The sequence below is a fragment of the Panthera pardus genome, unplaced genomic scaffold (genome assembly GCF_024362965.1).
Source record: "Panthera pardus isolate Hobbes unplaced genomic scaffold, ASM2436296v1 HiC_scaffold_11, whole genome shotgun sequence".
Lineage (NCBI taxonomy): Eukaryota > Metazoa > Chordata > Mammalia > Carnivora > Felidae > Panthera > Panthera pardus.
The window spans coordinates 102,294,614-102,313,594 of record NW_026526666.1 but is presented as its reverse complement, the minus strand read 5'-3'; the positions used below and the strand labels follow the sequence as shown (position 1 = coordinate 102,313,594).

The window sequence follows — 18,981 nt, the reverse complement described above, 5'->3', positions numbered from 1 at the left end:
GGCCGTCCCACCGAGGGCCCTATTTACATTATGCAAAAGCCCCACCCCGGCCAGATACCCCACTCGGAATCCAGGGCCACATCTCCGGAAATCCACTTGGAATTGTTGTTTTTTTTTTCTGGCAGAAAAAGAGCCAGGACTGGCAGTTTAAACAAAACCAGTCTATTTGCATACCGTGTTTGCATGCAGTTGTCTTTGGGCTGAAGGGGGACACCCTGGAAAAGAAGGCGAACCCAGGATGATTCACCCAAAATTTCAGTGTCAGAAAACTGAGGACTGGGAGGAGGTCAACTTAAAGTCAGTCTCATTTGGTAAACTGAGGCCCAGGTAAAAAGTTGTAAAACCCACAGCTCTCTCCACATTCTGTCCCCCAGAGAAGCAGTGTCCCTGCCTTCCTCTGACCCCTGCCCCTCAAGACGCCTGGGCTCCCTTTCTGAGCCAGGTGAAGCCGCAGGCACCAGAGCGAGAGCAGAACCACAACCATCCAGAGGGAGGGGCAGCGGCCGCCACCTGGTTTGCACCTGTGCCTTCACCCTGCCCAGTTCCTGAGTAGGACCGCAGGCCCGGAAGGCCAAGGCAAACAGCCGGGTTCCTACGACTGGGTTCCAGCCCCACCCCTGGCACAGGCGTGAAGTTGGGAAGCATCTGGGCAGCCGCTGTCTATTCTATTTAAACGGCCGAGCTGGTCAGAGGGTGCTGGCTGGCCATGCCAGGCACAGGACGGACTGGCCAGCATGTCACTCCCGGCGGCTCACCTGGTCGGCCTGCAGCTCTCCCTCTCCTGCTGCTGGGCTCTCAGCTGCCACAGCACAGAGACGTCTGCCGACTTCAGCCTCCCTGGGGATTACCTCCTGGCAGGTCTGTTCCCTCTGCACTCTGACTGTCCCGGCCCACGGTGACCCTCTGTGACAGGTGAGTGAGGGGTCCTGTGCCTCTAGGACCTCTGCCCATCCTCTGTCCTCCTCAGTGAGGATCTTGCCCTTTCTGCCTCCCGAGCCGCCTCCCATCCCTCCCCATCCTATGGTCACCACCTTCAAGCCTTGGCTGGACCTTCCCTGGCACTTCTGCCCAGGTTCTGCTTTGTAATACGTGATTTTGTCCTGGCTGTTCGAGTGCTTTGTATTCTAATCCCGTTCCGGTCATTTCTGGGCTTTGGGACGTAAGTAGGTAGTTAGGTTTTCCCTTGCTTTCGTGTCCTCCCCACTCCTCCCCAGGTTCAAACTCCTGTGTCTCCCCGATGGCAAGTGAGGAGGAGAGGGAAGGCACTGGGAGTATATGCTTTGGGAACCTAGCAGAGATACCTGAGATTGGTGCCTTGCCTTTGGGAAGTTGACAGCCTAATAGAGAAAAATATGTTTCCCTCCTAAAGAAGATAGTTATTTGTCATCTGTGCAAGTCACGGGCTTGGGAGGCTCGAGGACTCATTGGGACTCAGTGGCAGGATGCCTTAAACATGACGCACATCTGACAGTCACCTCTACCCTCAAGACGCCTGGGCTCCCTTTCTGAGCCAGGTGAAGCCGCAGGCACCAGAGCGAGAGCAGAACCACAACCATCCAGAGGGAGGGGCAGCGGCCGCCACCTGGTTTGCACCTGTGCCCTCACCCTGCCCAGTTCCTGAGTAGGACCGCAGGCCCGGAAGGCCAAGGCAAACAGCCAGGGTTCGAGGAAGAAGGTTCTGGAGAGTCTGGTGCATGAGGACTGGCCCGAAGAGCTACAGATAGGAGCCCAGGTAGAGGAGACTTGGGGAAGAGGAGACACATGGATGTCCGCTTCTGAAGGTGTCACCGTGGGAGGCAATGAGCACCCTCTGAGGGACTCATGGACACAAGTGATGGAAATGGCAGAAGACCCTTCTAACAAGCAGAAGGGCTGGAAAGTGAAATGTGCTAGCACACTCTTCAAGCAGAGCTGAACCGTGTTCCTGTTGGGATCCAGTCAGCGGCTCCCGAGAGGCACTGAGGAACACAGGCCCTCACCACGTTCACAAGTGTCCTGATGAGAGAGATACTAGGTAAACGAGGTTCAACAGGTGTGTGGTTAATTTTATACATCAACCTGGCTGGGGTATGGTGCCCAGTTGTTTGGCCAAACACCAGTCTAGATGGGGCTGTGAAGGTTAACATTTAAACCAACAGGGTGAGTAAAGCAGATCGCTTTCCATTGTGTGGGTGGGCCTCATCCAACCAGTTGAAGACCTTAAAAGAAAAGATTGAGGTCCCCCCAAAAAGGAAGATTCTGCCTTCGAACTCACCACTGCAGCTTTGACCATTGAGGGCATTTCCAGCCTGCCCTGCAAACGCCAGACTTGCCAGCCCCACAATCATGTGAACCAATTCCTTAAAATAAACTTCTCTTTCTCTCTATCCAACTGGTTCTGTTTCTCTGCAGAACCCTGACTCACGCAGCAGGTTTCCCTGCTACAGGACTTCATCAGCCTTTCAACACTAATATGCTCATCCAGGGAGGAATGGTTTGTGGTTTCTCCAAGTTGTAACCCCCCCCCCCCCCCCGCCGCCCACCCAAAGGCCTGTTAACACAGCTGAGTGTATGGTACAGGGCCCACAGTGAGGTCATGGTGGTAGGGGACGGGACAGATGCCCTCAGAGTTTCCTTTCTACGCTTCCCCCCACCCCCGACGCCAAGAGGGTCTCGGCAAGGCCTTGCCCTTCTGAGCTCTCAGCTTGCCTTTCTCTACAGGCCCGACAGCTTCAACGGTCACGGCTACCACCTCTTCCAGGCCATGCGGTTTGGCATCGAGGAGATAAACAACTCCACGGCCCTCCTGCCGAACGTCACCCTGGGATACCAGCTGTACGACGTGTGCTCGGAGTCTGCCAACATGTATGCCACACTAAACGTGCTCTCCCTGCTGGGGACACATCACATAGAGATCCGAGCAGACCCTTCCCACTATTCGCCTGCCGCCCTGGCTGTCATTGGGCCTGACACCACCAACCACGCAGCCACCACTGCAGCCCTGCTGAGCCCCTTCCTGGTGCCCTTGGTGAGCTGGAGCCCGGGGGCCTGTCCATCTCCCCTGCCGGCAGGTCCAGCGTGGGCTGGCGGGGGGGGGGGGGGGGCAAGAGCTGCCATGCCCACTCTGGCCCCCTGGGTCTCCTGGGTGGTCACATTGCAGGGGGCCCTGCCCCCTTCACAGTCCCCGCCCCAGCATCTCTTCCTCCCCAAGTGCTGCACCAGACCTCCCTGCCTCAATGTCCTGAGAAAAACCGTCTCCTTTGAAACTGCTGCCCTTTGCTCTGCCCCCTCCATTCCATCTCCTCTGTGAAGAATGGAACACCCTTTGTTTCCCACCTCACACACTTGTCCACTTCTCCCCACCCTCCTCCTTCCAGTCTTCCTTCCCTCCCTCCCAGCTCAGGCTCAGAGGTGTGGTCCCCCTCCCCCTCCAATGCTGTCCTCCTGGGCCTCACCCTCTCCTCTGCTCATAGGCCTGTCCTAGGCTTCCTCCTCCGCCTATAAGCTGGCTTTACCCCTCTCCGTCTTCCAGGCACCTGTGGTCTTAGAGCTGCCCTCTCTCTGCCCTCGTTCCGTGGAAACTTGTGCACTGAGCTCTCTCTTCTTGTTTGCTTCTCCCTCTCATCACTTGCTTCCCGGGCCCCTGCCCTGACTGCTGCACCACCACTCCTGCTCTTGTGATCTCCAGGGCTTTCTAGATCTCCAGGTCCAGCAAATGCTTTTCAGCCCTTCTTTGCTTGACATGACGACTTTGTGACAAATTTGACCAGTCCTTCAGTGACGCTCTTGCCTCGGCATTTATGACCTGCCACCTCCCTCTCACTTGTGGCACTTCCTTCTCCTCCTCCTCCTTCTCAGTCTCCTTTGGAGAATCTCCTCCCCCCCCCCACCACCCCCTTCTGAAAAAGTGGATGATTCCCAGAGTGCAGGACCGCTCCCTTTCCCAGGCAGGTGCTGGGAGCAAACAACTTTCCCTACTCTTCAAGATTCTTCTGGCTGGTCTAAAGATTAAGTTGATGTGACACAGATCAACAGGAGAAAGTCAAAATCATGTATGTACAGGGAATCTACATAAACATGAGAGGTTCAAAGACAGGCAAAGTGAGGCTTATCTGCTATCCTGAACTATGGAGAAGTGGGTAGGGGTCAGACTTCAAAGGAAAGGAAGACAATTCATAGGAGAAGAGAGAGTGAATGTGTATTACACAATGTTTGCTGGGCCATCCAGAAACAATGGGACATGGAGAGGAATTTTAACAAATCGGACTTTGCTAGGTTCCCCCCACCCCCACCCCTGCTTACCTCGCCAAGTTCCTATTGTAATGTAATTCTCTATGGTGACAGCTCCTGAACCCGGGGCAGCTTAGCTCTCTAAATTCTTTTGGGCAGTTAGGGGAAAGGACAAAGTTTCCCCCTGGGTCTTTTGCGCCTTGATTATTTTCAACTGGAAATTAACCCGCACGCCAAGGTGGCAGATCTTGGGGCAGTTCATTCAGAACCTCTCCACAGGCCGTGGCCCCTCGGCTCCATTGCCCGTTCCCTAGCTTCTGTCCTGAGTTCTAAGCACTGAGCCTCATTTCTGGCTGCTCTTCCGGGGTCTCCACTTCATGCATCCAGCGGGCCCCCCAGCTGAACCTACCTCCCTATACAACTCAAGCCTCTCTGCTTCCTGCCCACTTGCCTTAAGAGTGACCACCTCCACTCAAGCCAGGAACCCAGTGGGCCACCTACATTCCTCCTTCCCCCACCCCCACAGTTAGCCCACCACCACGGCCTCTGCTTTTACCTTCTATGAGCTGCCGGGCCCATCCCTCTTCTCCGTCACCGCTGCCACGGCTCAAACTCAGGCTGCCAAGCTGTCTCTTCGGGATGATTCCAGCAGTCTCCTAGGGAGTTCTTCCTGACTCTGGTCTTGAGCCTTTTCTAACACATTCTTCACTGAAATCAGATATACCCCTGAAACACAAGTCTGGGCAGATTACCTCTCTGCCTAGACATTTAAGGGGCTCCCCAGGGCCTGCAGATAAAGACCAAGTATCTTAGCTACCTTAGTGCCAGGAGTAAGGCCTCCTGCCCTGACCAGACACGCCTACTTTTGTGCTCCTTCTTCCGGCTTCCAACCTCCTGGGTCAGTTCTCTCACTGGGTGTAGCTTTTGTTCTCTTCCCCTTCTTCTCCCACAAACCTCCCCCTGGGTTTCTGCCTCTTCTTTAGATGTAGCTGGTCGGCCTCCTAGTCCACCAGAGCCCTCCTTGAGAGCCAGGGCTGGGACCATGTCTCCCTCCTCCTCGGGTCCCCGCGCCCAGCACAGGGCCAGCACTTGGAGGCCCTGAGTTGAGGCCAAGGCCACTGAAGTCACCGAACTGAACCCCCCCCCCCCGGGCCCCCTCCGCAGATCAGCTACGAGGCCAGCAGCGTGACGCTCGGAGTGAAGCGGCATTACCCCTCGTTTCTGCGCACCATCCCCAGCGACAAGCACCAGGTGCAGACCATGGTGCTGCTGCTGCAGAGCTTCGGGTGGGTCTGGATCTCGGTGGTCGGCAGCGACGGCGACTACGGGCAGCTGGGGGTGCAGGCGCTGGAGGAGCAGGCCACCCAGCAGGGCATCTGCGTTGCCTTCAAGGACATCATCCCCTTCTCTGCCCGGCCGGGCGACGAGAGGATGCAGGGCATCATGCACCACCTGGCCCGAGCGAGGACCACCGTTGTGGTCGTTTTCTCCAGCAGACAGCTGGCCAGGGTGTTCTTTGAGTCCGTGGTGCTGGCCAACCTCACTGCCAAGGTGTGGATCGCCTCAGAAGACTGGGCCATCTCTAGACACATCAGCAATGTGCCCGGGATCCAGGGCATTGGCACGGTGCTGGGTGTGGCCATCCAGCAGAGGCTTGTCCCTGGCCTGAAGGAGTTTGAAGAGGCCTATGTCCAGGCAGATAAGGGGGCCCCTGGGCCCTGCTCCAGGACCTCCGAGTGCAGCAGCAACCAGATCTGTAGAGAGTGTCGGGCTTTCACGGCAGAGCAGATGCCCACGCTCGGGGCATTCTCCATGAGCTCTGCTTATAATGCCTACCGGGCAGTCTACGCAGTGGCCCATGGCCTCCACCAGCTCCTGGGCTGTGCCTCTGGAGCCTGTTCCAGGGACCGAGTCTACCCCTGGCAGGTAAGGTAGCCCAGACCCCGGCACCCTGAAACGGGGTGCTTTCCTAAGGCAAACAGAGTGATCCCTCTCTGGCCAACTGAGTGCCGGGGGTGGGGGACAAAGGCCACCCATCAGAAGGCTAATTCCTTCTCTTGGGCTTCACTTCTCTGACCTCGGCCCCTCCCACCACCATGCTCCAGACCCAGGACTAAAAATCTCTGGAAAGGGGGCCTTTTTAGAAGCTTCCTCTCACTCAGGAGGCCAGTTGGGAGGGTTGAGGGGCTTCCTTGGAAGGGAGGGGGCTCTGAATTTCCAGACAGACTGAAACCACCCAAATAGAAGCATTTGCTTCCTAAGCCTTCCGGGTCTGGGAGAGTTGAGGAGGAGCAGCCTGCGTCATCTGTGGCTGCTCCATGATCCCCGTTTATCTCAGCTTCTGGAGCAGATCCGCAAGGTGAATTTCCTCCTACACAAGGACACCGTGAGGTTTAATGACAACGGGGACCCTCTCAGTGGCTACGACATAATTGCCTGGGACTGGAGTGGCCCCAAGTGGAACTTCAGGGTCATTGGCTCCTCCATGTGGCCTCCAGTTCATCTGGACATAAATAAAACCAAAATCCGGTGGCATGGGAAGGACAACCAGGTAATGGAGCCATGGTCACTCACCAAGTCACCGCCTTACGGGCAGCCTGGAGCCTGAAGTCACTGTCGACACAGCTCACACGGAGCAGGAGGGGGCCCCGGGTGCCAGGCCAACGTGGCTCTATCCAGCCCTGCCAGGGAAGCCCCACAGACCGCACACAGATGGCCGGCTGCAGCTGGTATACACAACCAGGGGCTGTGCCCTGGGAGTGAGCTGTGAAGGCAGATGCACGGAGATTCCCATTCGCCATGTGAGCATCCCTTGACTTGGGCCACTCCATGTGGTTCCAGAACACCTGTGGCTTCTTGCAGGTGCCAAAGTCTGTGTGCTCCAGCGACTGCCTCGAAGGGCACCAGCGAGTGATTTCGGGTTTCTACCACTGTTGCTTTGAGTGTGTGCCCTGTGAGGCCGGGAGCTTCCTCAACAAGAGCGGTGAGTGTCCAAATGAGTGGGAGAATGACTGGGCACTCCCAGGGTCTGTATGGCAGATGAGGGGATCTCCCTTGGGCCACGCATGTGCAGAACCAGAGCCTTGCTCCCTCTGTTGCCAGTTTAGGTACACGTTGTAGAATATTTGCCACGAGACTGAGTTCTGATGAAGCAGAAACAAACAACCAGTTGAAATCCTCAGGTCCACTGTGTCTTTTACTAGAGGGCTCCTGATGCAATCCCTGCAGATGCAATTTTATCCTAAATTCAACCTTTTTATGCGAACAGATGTAGTTATGTTCCCTTGTCCCCTCCCGTGCTGTCTGTGTGAAGTCCCTTCCGTTGCCCCTGCCAAAGACAGCCAGCACCTTGGACAGCTTGGCCTTGATGCAGATACTATTGTATCCGCAGACAAGAAACATAGCATACTCCACCCAGTGATGATGCAAGGTCAAGATCAGAGAGCAAACTCAGGTAGCTAAGGGCTCAGCCCAGAGCTGGACTCTGTGAGCCACGTTCTTTCCTTTTACTATCTCTGTGGGCGTGAGAACACATCTCTTCTGTTCTCAGAGAGTCAGAGAAACCACAGAATGGCGGCACAGATACGTGGCTTTGGGTAATGGAAGTGCTGGGGAGATGAAAATGCCCTTCCTTTGGGGCTGGTTGCTCCTATTGGATCATAGCCTCACTGGGATGTGGGCAGAGCTACCAGAGTAAGGCCCTCTCTAAGGATCTCTTGGTTTGCAAGCCCCTTCTGGGATCATAAGCCATACAGAACCTACCCAAGGGTCTCCAGAATCTGCAATTAACACAGGCATCTGGAGGAAACACTTGGCCGCGGGGCCCCACTCAGGGCTACCCCCTATCTCGCTGTGTGCAATAGGAGCCCGGCTTCTGTGGTACAGCGCTCCCAGCACCTTGCAGGCCTACATGGCTTCCCTTCCTCATTCCTGCTCTGCTCATCTAGCTCTCAGGAGCCCCCTCCACCTTTTCTTCCAGACCTCCACAGCTGCCAGCCTTGTGGGAAAGAAGAGTGGGCACCTGTGGGAAGTGAAACCTGCTTTCCACGCACCGTGGTGTTTTTGACTTGGCACGAGACCATCTCTTGGGTGCTGCTGGCAGCTAATACGTTGCTGCTGCTGCTGGTGACTGGGACTGCTGGCCTGTTTGCCTGGCACTTAGACACCCCTGTGGTGAAGTCTGCTGGGGGCCGACTGTGCTTCTTCATGCTGGGCTCCCTGGCAGGGGGCAGCTGTGGGCTCTATGGCTTTTTTGGGGAGCCCACGCTGCCCACATGCTTGTTGCGCCAAAGCCTCCTTGCCCTGGGTTTTGCCATCTTCCTGTCCTGCCTGACCATCCGCTCCTTCCAACTGGTCTTCATCTTCAAGTTTTCTGCCAAGGTACCCACCTTCTACCGTGCCTGGGTCCAAAACCACGGTCCTGGCCTATTTGTGGTGATCAGCTCAATGGCCCAGCTGCTCATCTGTCTAACTTGGCTGGCGGTGTGGACCCCACTGCCCACCAGGGAGTACCAGGTCTTCCCTGAGCTGGTGGTGCTTGATTGCACAGAGGCCAACTCACCCGGCTTCATGTTGGCTTTCGCCTACAATGGCCTCCTGTCCGTCAGCGCCTTTGCCTGCAGCTACCTGGGCAAGGACCTGCCAGAGAACTACAACGAGGCCAAATGTGTCACTTTCAGTCTGCTGCTCAACTTCGTGTCCTGGATTGCCTTCTTCACCACGGCCAGCGTCTACCAGGGCAAGTACTTGCCCGCGGTCAACGTGCTGGCGGCGCTGAGCAGCCTGAGTGGCGGCTTCAGCGGTTATTTCCTCCCCAAGTGCTACGTGATCCTGTGCCGCCCAGATCTCAACAGCACAGAGCACTTCCAGGCCTCCATCCAGGAGTACACGAGGCGCTGCGGCTCCACCTGACCAGTGGGGAGGGCAGGGCCTAGCCGGGGAGGTGGAGGGTGGGGGGTGAAGGGGTAGAAGGTGGGGTAGGGGCGCCTCCCCTGCCCTGAGGGTCGAAGGTCGAGCGAGGCGAGCGGGCCCCGCGCCCTCCGGGAGGCCTTTTGGACTCCTGTCTTGGCTCCGGTAGTGTACGCTCACGGGAGTCCAGTCCAGGCTCCGAGCTGCCAATAAAGCGGTGAAACATGCGTCCTGGCTGCTCTAGCTGTCTGAAGCGAGGGTGGGGCGCTGCCTCCTCAACTGCGGACGCCGCGGGAGCCGACCGCAGCCGGAACCCCGGCACTCGGCCCCAGCCCCGAGGGCGCAGCTTGACGTTGCTAAGCAACTCGGGGACGTCAGCCCTGGCAGAGCGATCTGGGCCAAGCCCCCTCTCCTGATACCATTGGCCGTTCTCTGCCTGGTCCCGCCCCAGGGGCGGAGCTAGAAGCCCTGTACCTCCTGGTTTCCCAGCGCGTCCGGCGCTCCCTGACGTCACGTCCGGCGGCGGCGGCGGCGACGGCGGCGTCTCCGTACGGTCGGCCGGGCACGTACCGCCCGGGCAGTTGGTCAGTGGGGCTCTGGAGGCGACGAGGTCCGGGGTCTGTGGGGCCGTCGCAGGGAGGACAGGCCCGGGTGAGGAGTTTGGAGGCAGCAGGGTGTGGGAGGGAAGGGCTGCGGGCCGCCGTGGCCGCCAACTGGAGTGTGACTGCGACCGCCTTCCGCCCGGCCGCCCCGGACGTGTGGGCACGGCGTGGGTTCTGCTCACCTGTCCGCACCCGCAGCTTCCCTGCCACGGGTCCCCTCGCTCTGCCAGGCCGATCAGTTCGCTCTGATTCTCCGTCTCTTTCCCCCACACTGATTCCTTCCACCCGCACCTCTTCACGACCCTGTCCTGTTCTCCGCCAAGCCATGCTTCCGTCCCCAACCTAGTCCGTCTGTGCCCCCGCCACACACTGTCTCTGGCCCACCCAGTATGGCCTGCTCACCTGGCTCCCACTCCCAGGGAGGTGTTCAGTCTATTCCTGTCTGAGCTGACTTCCTCTAACGTTGACCTAAGCCCTCGTTGAGATAAACATGACCGAGTACCGTCCACCTCCCCTTTTGTTCTCCCCAGTCCAGGGGCTTCCCCTTGCTACTCCTGGGTTGGGCTTGCCAGGATGTCACTTCTACCTTCCTCTCCTCCAGACAGACCATGGACGGCTCCTTCATCCAGCACAGTGTGAGGGTTCTGCAGGAGCTCAACAAGCAGCGAGAGAAGGGCCAGTACTGCGATGCCACCCTGGACGTGGGAGGCCTGGTGTTCAAGGCACACTGGAGTGTCCTTGCCTGCTGCAGCCACTTCTTCCAGAGCCTCTATGGGGATGGCTCAGGGGGCAGTGTTGTCCTCCCTGCCGGCTTTGCTGAGATCTTTGGTCTCCTGTTGGACTTTTTCTATACTGGTCACCTTGCTCTCACCTCCGGAAACCGGGATCAGGTGCTTTTGGCAGCAAGGGAGTTGCGAGTGCCAGAGGCTGTGGAGCTTTGCCAGAGTTTCAAGCCCAAAACCTCAGTGGGGCAGGCATCAAGTGGCCAGAGTGGACTGGGGAAACCTACCCCCCGGAATGTAAACAGCCACCTCAAGGAGCCGGCAGGCTTGGAGGAAGAGGAAGTTTCGAAGACACTGGGACAAGTCCCCAGAGACCAGGAGATCAGTGGCAGTCACAGCCCCGAAAGGCCCCAGCTTGGTCTCCCGGCCCCGAGTGAGGGCCCCTCCTTCCACCGTGGGAAACTCAAGCAAGCCTTGAAGCTTTGTCCCCCAGAAGACAAGGAGCCTGAGGATTGCAAAGCACCTCCAAGACCCTTTGAGGCTGAAGGTGTCCAGCTGCAGGGCGGGAATAATGAGGTACTGTGCCCAGGGTGCTGGGAATGGGGAGGTAGGAGTTGGGGGTGGTGGTGGAGACACTGACACTTTTCTGGGATGGTCTGGACCCCAAGATAGAATCTTCGTTAGGTGGGGCTGGAATAGGTTTCCTCCAAACGTAGGAATCCGGCTCCATCCTGCAGCCTCCAGCTAACCTTCCTGTGAGTCACAGCTGCCCAGGGTTGGCAGCTTCTTGGGGTTGGGTAGCTGGCTTCAGGGTTACAGGTGTTTCCCCAGGGTAGTGAAGTCCAGCCAAACTTCCAGTTCACCACAGAGTCACTGCCCTCCAAATCCAAGATTCCGAGGAGGCCTGCCCTAGGACCTTGATGGGAATAGTCACCGATAAAGGGAGTCATCTTGGGATGGAACTGGAATGAGCCGACTGCCCTGTAGATCTGCCCCCAGAACTCCTAATGGTTCATTTGGTGACCTTGCCTCCTGCTGCCTTTTCTGCTCTAGTGGGAAGTGGTGGTTCAAGTTGAGGACGACGGGGATGGTGATTATGTTTCTGAGAGTGAGGCCTTGCCAACCAGGAGGAAATCAAACATGATCAGAAAGCCCTGTGCTGCAGAGCCAGCCCTGAGCACAGGTTCCCTGGCAGCCGAGCCGGCTGAGAGCAGAAAAGGTAGAGCGGTGCCGGTTGAATGCCCCACATGTCATAAAAAGTTCCTCAGCAAATATTATCTAAAAGTCCACAACAGGTAAACGTTCTGTTTTTCTATTTTTTTTTTTTTCCTGTCTGCTATTCCCTTGTTGGGGGAGGGGGCCTGCACTCCCTGCTTCTGGGCCACGTGGGGGCTGAGGGCTTTGTCTCACACTCGTAGTGCCCGATGTTGACATGCCTCTCATCCTCAGGGAGTGAGAATCTAGTGGTGGAACAGATGCTTTCTTCGTCTGTCTCTTACTCTGAGCTTCTGAAGTGGGTCTGTAGACACCTTGTCAATAAGTTCCACCCACTGTGGACCTTGACCGCTAGCTGCCTTTTGCCGAGGGGATGAGAGAAACCCATGGCTCTGTGCTGTGGCTGAGGCGCCACCTTAGGTATTTCTAAAGCCCAGCAAGGTGGGCTTTGGGCCAAGGTGTCAGTCTTTAGGGTCGGTGCCTCCTGTGATTCTGGGGGAAACGTTAGCCCCATGGTGTCAGTGGAGCCTAAAGGACTATCTGTTTAAAACCGCATTGTCCGGAAAGGTAACCAGGTGCCGTATGAAGTTACGTTAACTTAAAATAAAATAAAAGTACAGTCGGCTTTTCAGATGTAGTAGTCACGTTGTAAGTGCTCGGTAGTCACCCGTGGGCCCCGGCAGCTGACTCGGCACAGACAGGACACGTCCCTGGTTACAGAGAGTTCTCTTAACAGTGCCGCTCCAGGCCAGGCCAGGTGACATGCCTTCCAGTCCTGCCACTTCATAGTCCGAGATGTCACCAGTCTGATTTCTCGCCAGGCCAGGTTGGGCCACACACGTGTTCTCAGTGCGACACTCTGGGAAGCTGGTAGTGACGGGAGCTGGGGGATGCCTGTTTGCTCTCCTTGCTGTGAGGCACCTGCGGCCAGTGGGGTCGGGGGAAGACCCGTGTGGGAGGCACCCTGGAGTGACCCACGTCAGCCTGGATGCTCCCCCAGCAGAAGACTCCGGTGCAGGCCGCTGGACTGGCCTTGAGAACTGCGAGGGGATAGTGCCCTCGTGAGGTCATTGGGATGGGGACAAGGACAGTTAATTGAGTGGTGGAGGATGGCCTCTGCGAAGTCATAAGAGCTCTTCCGGTCTTCTGCTGCATGGCTGACAAGACTGTTCTGGGCGCTTGGTGTACCTTAGCGGATAGAGCAGGGGCCTCGTGGGGCCTTCCTCCCAGCGGGGCAGAGCAGACTGGAACTGACAGCGACTTGACAGGGTGCTGGAAGGTGGGAAGTGCCACGGAAGAAAGGAGGAGATCCCACCTAGGGGTGGGGTGGGGTTGCAGTTTTAAAGGAAGGAATCTTGAGCAGACTCCAAGGAGATGAGGACTTCCACCAAGCGCGTGGCAGTGGGGTGGGGGTGGGGGCGGAGAGGAGGGGGTTGTGGGTCCAGGGGAGCCAGAGCAGACAGCTTGGGGTGAGCCAGGGGCCGGTGAGCATCAGGGAGACCAGACCTGGGGAATGAAGCCCCGCGGTCAGGGGCAGGCCGGCTAGGCCCCCAGCCTTCTCGTTTCACCCCCTGCTCGGTGAAACGGGCAGCATCGTGGGGTTGGGAGCAAAGAGGCGATGAGGTCTGACTATATCTGAGGGCGCCTCTGGCCGCTGAATTTCACGTCTGTCGGGAGGCAGGCTTGGCGGGAACCCAGGGGTGGCATGGCTGTGCTCGGTGATAGCAGTGGAGGTGAGGTGAAGTGCTCAGATTCTGGCTACGGTTTTGAAGGTAAAGCCCGCAGAACTTCCAGGCAGACCGGGTGCTTTCTCTAGGAAGTCAGGACCCAGGGATCATTTCTGTCTTTGCAGAGATGCTAGCCAGCTGGGCCTGTGTGGCCCTGCCGTGGCCCCGCTGTAGGGAGCTGTGTGGGCTCCCACAAGAGGAGGGTTTCTGGGTTCCCCGTGCAGGTGCATCGGCCAGGCCTGAACAAGCCTCGTGGTGAGCCGTGGCCGGCCTCAGGACCGCTCTCGCGCTGCACTGTGGAGCACGGCGCTGTCGGTGGGGGAGCCAGAGGGACACCGGGTGAGGGGGAGGCGGGCAGTTACTCAGTCTCCTGCACCCGCCGCACCCGCCGTGGCTTTTCCTGGCAGGAAACACACTGGGGAGAAACCCTTTGAATGTCCCAAGTGTGGAAAGTGCTACTTTCGGAAGGAGAACCTCCTGGAGCACGAAGCCCGGAACTGCATGAACCGCTCGGAACAGGTACTTGCGGGCACTGGCCGAGGACTCTGTGGGCAGGGGACGCTGGCCTTCGTCTTCCTGCCATCTGAGAGGGGCCCTCAGGAAGCCGTCTTAGGATTGTAAACTCAAGAGGGCTGGAGCGTCCGCTCCAGCGGATGCCATCGAGTCCGCTTCCTGGTATTACAGGTGGGGACACTGGTCCCGAGGGCGGAAGGGACCGGCCCCAGAGGGACTTTTTGGAAAGCACTTTGAGTTTGCCTGCTTGGGTCCCTGGACTCTGGAGAAGGGGCGCCTTGGTGGGGACGGGCTGCTGCCCCCACCCTGCTGGCCGGCCCACGTGACGTGGCCGGCTGAACCCCACCCTCTCCTCCTAGAGGCCTGTCGCCAGTGTGGGGTCTGCGGGTGAGGTCTCCCGGCTCCTGCCCCCAGCCTGTGTGGTGGGTTTGCAGTGCTCAGCCACGGTCAGGGTCAGGGCAGGCAGGTCACGTGTTGCCCTCTCCCACCCTAGCGTCCCCCCCCTCGGGCAGACTCCTCCCAGCAGCGAGTGGAAGCCCGGGCAGAGGCTGCCGTCGCAGGCAGAGGCCCCCCCCTGATGCCGGCCCTGCTTGCCCCTCACACTGCCAGGTCTTCACGTGCTCCGTGTGCCAGGAGACCTTCCGCCGGAGGATGGAGCTGCGGGTGCACATGGTGTCCCACACGGGGGAGATGCCCTACAAGGTCAGGCTCGGCCTGTCCCCGGGGCCGTGGGCGGAGGGGCAGCCCCTAGATCCCTCTTGCCAAGCCCTGAACGTGGGGTGATGTTAGGCACCTCCCTCTCACCAGCTGTCAAGACGCCCAGCCTTCTGGACCCATCCAGCGTCCCCTCCCTTCAGGCAGTGCCCCTGGCCCTCTCTGGGTCCTTTTTCTTTCTGTGGAGGGCAGGCTCGGCATCTCCGTGGGCATGGCATGGTGGGGGGGGGGGGGGGGTCCTCTCTGGAGCGTCCTTCACACCAAGGAGCCTCCTGTCGTCTCGGGCTGGGCCCTGCCTGTGGGTTGCTGCCCCGATAGCCTAGGGGTGGCCAGGATTCCCATTGGTGTGGGTGGCCTCCGAGGTGACCTCGGGCCTGTTTTCCAGTGCTCCTCCTGCTCCCAGCAGTTCATGCAGAAGAAGGACTTGCAGAGCCACCTGATCAAACTCCACGGAGCCCCCAAGCCCCACGCCGTAAGTGCCAGGCTGTGCTGAGAACTGGGAGCTGGCCGTAGAGAGGTGGCCACAGCCGCGTCAGACCCGGCAGGCTGTGTGGTTCCTGTCGTGCGGGGGGCCAGGGAACCCCTCCCCGTTCTCAGCCTGGTCTCACTCCCTTTGCCCCACAGTGTCCCACCTGTGCCAAGTGCTTCCTGTCCCGAACAGAACTGCAGCTGCACGAGGCCTTCAAGCACCGAGGGGAGAAACTGTTCGTGTGTGAGGAGTGTGGGCACAGGGCCTCAAGCCGAAACGGCCTGCAGATGCACATCAAGGCCAAGCACAGGTGCGGGCTGGCCGGGCTTCCCCGGGGCCTGGTCCTACTGCCGGCCTGGAGGGTCCGGAAGGCAGCTAGGTGATGCTCGCGTGGGACAGAACGTTCTCCACCCCGAGTCCGGTGCCTGTAGCCTCTTTGGTGGGGGCACCTGAGGGGGGAGTAGGCTTGCCGGGCAGAAAGGCTGAGGGAGAGGACCTCAGGGTAACATGATGGCAGATTCTTAAGTTTTGTGGTTCCCGGGATGGCGCCGGTGCCCCTCCTGTCACTGCCCGAGCCCTTGTGCCGCACGGCTGGTCTCGGCCTGCGCCCGGTCCCACGGCTCAGGCGGGTTTGCCTCGGCCTGGCCGGTTTCCCTGGCTCCGGGGCCAGCCGTGCTCCCAGCTGTCGCGGGGTGAAGGGGGCTGCTTCCCATGGTGATGCTCCTGCCCCGCCCCCTGCTCCGGACAGGAATGAGAGGCCGTACGTGTGTGAGTTCTGCAGCCACGCCTTCACCCAGAAAGCTAATCTCAACATGCACCTGCGTACGCACACGGGCGAGAAGCCCTTCCAGTGCCACCTCTGCGGCAAGACCTTCCGCACCCAAGGTGAGGCAGGCCTGTCCTCTCCCCGTCCCGGGCCGCGGCGCAGCGGCTGAGCCCCCGCCTTGTCCCCACAGCCAGCCTGGACAAGCACAACCGCACTCACACTGGCGAGAGGCCCTTCGGCTGTGAGTTCTGCGAGCAGCGCTTCACCGAGAAGGGGCCCCTGCTGAGGCACGTGGCCAGCCGCCACCAGGAAGGCCGGCCCCACTTCTGCCAGATCTGTGGGAAGACCTTCAAAGGTACCTGGGCCTGCGGGAGGCCCCTGGCGCTCACCCTTCCCCAGGCACGCCCTGCGTGGGGTGGAGGGTGGGCCGTATCCCGCTGACCGGGGCCAGAGAGCGTCCGCGGGGAGAGGTCAGGCACGGCGGTGGCTGTCGCACGCTCCTTCTTGGTGCCAGTCTTCCTACCAGAGAATCTCTTCTCCCTGTGCCTTAAAGACTGGAGCTTGGAGCTGCGGTGACAGGGCAGGGCGGGAGCCCTGGAGGGTCTCGTGCAGTGGCACCCTCAGGGTGGCATTGGAGCCTGGCAGGGCCCTCGGAGCAGCTGCAGACCCCGGACTGCCCTCATCTGGGCACCGTGGTGCCCACTTCCTGCCTCCCCTCAACACCGGGGTCCCCTCCCTCCCACAGCCGTGGAGCAGCTGCGCGTGCACGTCCGAAGGCACAAGGGCGTCAGGAAGTTCGAATGCACCGAGTGCGGCTACAAGTTCACCCGGCAGGTAGGCCTGGGGCCGGCCGGGGTCCCTCCTCCTGCCCCCCACCCCGGGGCCCTCCCTGCCCAGCCCTGAGTCCCCTCGCCCTCCAGGCCCACCTCCGGAGGCACATGGAGATCCACGACCGGGTGGAGAACTATAACCCGCGGCAGCGCAAACTCCGGAACCTGGTCATTGAGGACGAGAAGATGGTGGTGGTGGCACTTCAGCCACCCGCCGAGCTGGAGGTGGGCTCGGCCGAGGTCATCGTGGCATCCCTGGCGCAGGGCGGCCTGACCTCCCAGCTGCCCAGCCAGAGACTCTGTGCGGAGGAGAGCCTGGTGAGCTCCGGGGTCATGGAGCCCTCGCTCATCATCACGGCAGCCATCCCTGAGGACTGTGACACGTAGCACCCCTGCCACCACAGCCCACTTGGCCCCAGCCCCCAATAAATCACACGGTTCGGGACTCCATCGTTTCAGCCTATCTGGCGGTCTGTTCCCCAGTAACCTGGTGTCCGTGGTGTGCTGCTTTCCTGTCGAATCTTCTAGGTGAAACGGTGCCTCACCTGGCCATCTCTGTGCCTCAGGGTGCTGCTCGGCCAGCCGCTTCCCCACCTCGTTGGGAGACCTCAGCAGAGGCAGACCCTGGGCGGGTGTCTTTAGGGGCCAGGCCCTGGCCCGGGTGCTCTTGTCTCACTGTCAGGGTTCTAGGACTGGGAGCCATGGCGTTGCTGTTTCACAGCTGGGGTGCTGCCAGCTAGTGGGGATGGGATTCAGGGCCCCCGACGATGACCTCGCCCCGCCAGCCTGCTGCGGATCCCAGGGGGGAGCCTGAAGTAGGGCTCGTGGTCAGCAGGCTCTGGACCCTGGCTGGCAGATGACAGCAGACAGGATCCTTCCCTCGGGAGGGTCCTCACTTGCTTTGCCGGTGCAGGTGGCCTGGAGTGCCGGCAAGGCCAAGTTTAGAATGACAAGAGGCCTTGCTGGTGCCCGGGTTCTGCAGGGATGGCAGGGCCGGGTGCGCATCCTGCAGGAAAAGCGTGTGGGTGCCGGCGCCCACGTTCCCCCTCAGCTTCTTCACTGACAGCCCTGTTGCCCAAGGCAGGCGACTCCTCTGTGTCCTCCCCTTCAACGGAATTAGTAATAGCACCCGCTTTGTAGACAAGGATTCGGTGAGAGGGCCCGCGGTTACCTCCCGCCAGATGGCAAGCCGCCCCAGGATTTCCCTGGAGGCTGGCGAGGGTGCAGTTGGGGGTGGGGGAGGGTGTCTGTGCCTGGGAAGGCGGTGCTGGCTGTGGGCCTGGGTCCCTCTCCACGGGCCGCCCAGGCTTCCTCACAGCATGGTGGCTGTGTGCCAAGGACCCATGTTCCAGCCAGAGCCGTGAGGCCTCATGACCTAGCCCTCCAGTCACAGTGTCCCCTTTGCCACGTGGTGCTGGTCCAGGCAGACACCGGAACCTCACTGCCCAGGTTCAAGGGCAGGGGATATAGGCCCCATCCGCTGATGGGCGTCCAGCTCCGCACACACATTCTACAACCACCTGACGCACAGCAGAGGTGCTCTGCTTAGTGCCCGGCACGAAGCGAACTCTGAATTGGGGCAGTGACAGTCACGAGCAAGTGCTCAAGTCGGGCACCACCTAAATCTTATCACTGGAAGACTCCTGAAACACGAGCTCCACACTGCCCAATTCCTCCTGGAGTCTGAGGAAGGAAACGATCTGTTTTACACCCAGAACCCATCTAACCGTCTTTCCTTGTATCCCTCGACCACTGGGGTGCTCAGAGGTAAGGCCCATATTCAGGCACAACAGCCGATGCCCAGACTGCGAACTGCCTCAGCTCTATTTCAGTGAGGTTATTAAAAAATAAACTATGGCCTCAAAATGCTCCCTTCCCCACAAAGAAACCGGCCTATGCCTTGGGTTATACGCGAGGAACCTTTCCGAACTTCATGGCCTCTTCCAGGATCCTCCTTTAAGGGCCCACTCCCCGCCCCAGGTCTGAGGTTTACCCCCTACAGACGGGGGTCTCCTCACTACCGGAGAGCCCACCTTCAGGAGGTGGGGGGAGCGAGGCAGGGGACCGGGTGAAGGGGTGGAGGCAGGGAGGCCAAACTGGCCGTGGGGCAGCATGTGGGGCTAGGACTCCCGTGCTCCTCATGCCCTGGGCTCAGCCTCCGCTTCCCGCTACTTGCCACCTTGTAACGATCGGAGACAAGAAAGGGCCTCAGAAGCTTTGCTCCAAGACCGTTCGCACAAGCCTTGGGCACCCCGGTCTGTCCTCTTCCTCCGTGGGCACGGGGGCAGCCCTCCGCTGCCCCGCCT

At 59.5% G+C, this 18,981-nt stretch overlaps 2 protein-coding genes across 5 annotated transcripts; both read left to right on the top strand.

Moving 5' to 3' along the window:
- The first annotated feature begins 27 nt into the window (after nucleotides 1-27).
- Nucleotides 28-9,123, top strand: TAS1R1 (taste 1 receptor member 1). Its single transcript, XM_019461243.2, is given in 7 exon segments — nucleotides 28-885; nucleotides 888-912; nucleotides 2,701-3,007; nucleotides 5,374-6,135; nucleotides 6,548-6,760; nucleotides 7,072-7,192; nucleotides 8,189-9,123. Coding segments are annotated over 7 exon segments (2,511 nt in total). The 5' UTR covers nucleotides 28-734; the 3' UTR covers nucleotides 9,121-9,123.
- Nucleotides 9,124-9,626: 503 nt separating this feature from the next.
- ZBTB48 (zinc finger and BTB domain containing 48) lies at nucleotides 9,627-17,125 on the top strand. Of its 4 annotated transcripts, none has more exons than XM_019461249.2 (11): nucleotides 9,627-9,768; nucleotides 10,325-11,017; nucleotides 11,495-11,736; nucleotides 13,791-13,902; nucleotides 14,506-14,598; nucleotides 14,996-15,082; nucleotides 15,235-15,389; nucleotides 15,828-15,964; nucleotides 16,036-16,200; nucleotides 16,591-16,679; nucleotides 16,766-17,125. In XM_019461249.2, the coding sequence occupies exons 2-11, from the start codon at nucleotides 10,328-10,330 to the stop codon at nucleotides 17,060-17,062; spliced, it is 2,067 nt and encodes a 688-aa protein (XP_019316794.2). In that variant the 5' UTR covers nucleotides 9,627-9,768; nucleotides 10,325-10,327; the 3' UTR covers nucleotides 17,063-17,125. The 4 variants fall into 4 exon arrangements, with proteins under 4 accessions (XP_019316794.2, XP_019316793.2, XP_019316795.2 ...); XM_019461248.2 differs by having other exon boundaries at nucleotides 10,321-11,017; XM_019461250.2 differs by having other exon boundaries at nucleotides 9,635-9,701; nucleotides 10,321-11,017.
- Nucleotides 17,126-18,981: the final 1,856 nt, after the last annotated feature.

Coding starts and splice junctions, on each gene's coding strand:
- ZBTB48 (XM_019461249.2), top strand. CDS start 10,328: ATGGACGGCTCCTTCATCCAGCACAGTGTGAGGGTTCTGCAGGAGCTC. Junction 16,201..16,590: donor CTGTGGGAAGACCTTCAAAG/GTACCTGGGCCT, acceptor TCCCTCCCACAG/CCGTGGAGCAGCTGCGCGTG. Junction 16,680..16,765: donor GCTACAAGTTCACCCGGCAG/GTAGGCCTGGGG, acceptor CTCGCCCTCCAG/GCCCACCTCCGGAGGCACAT.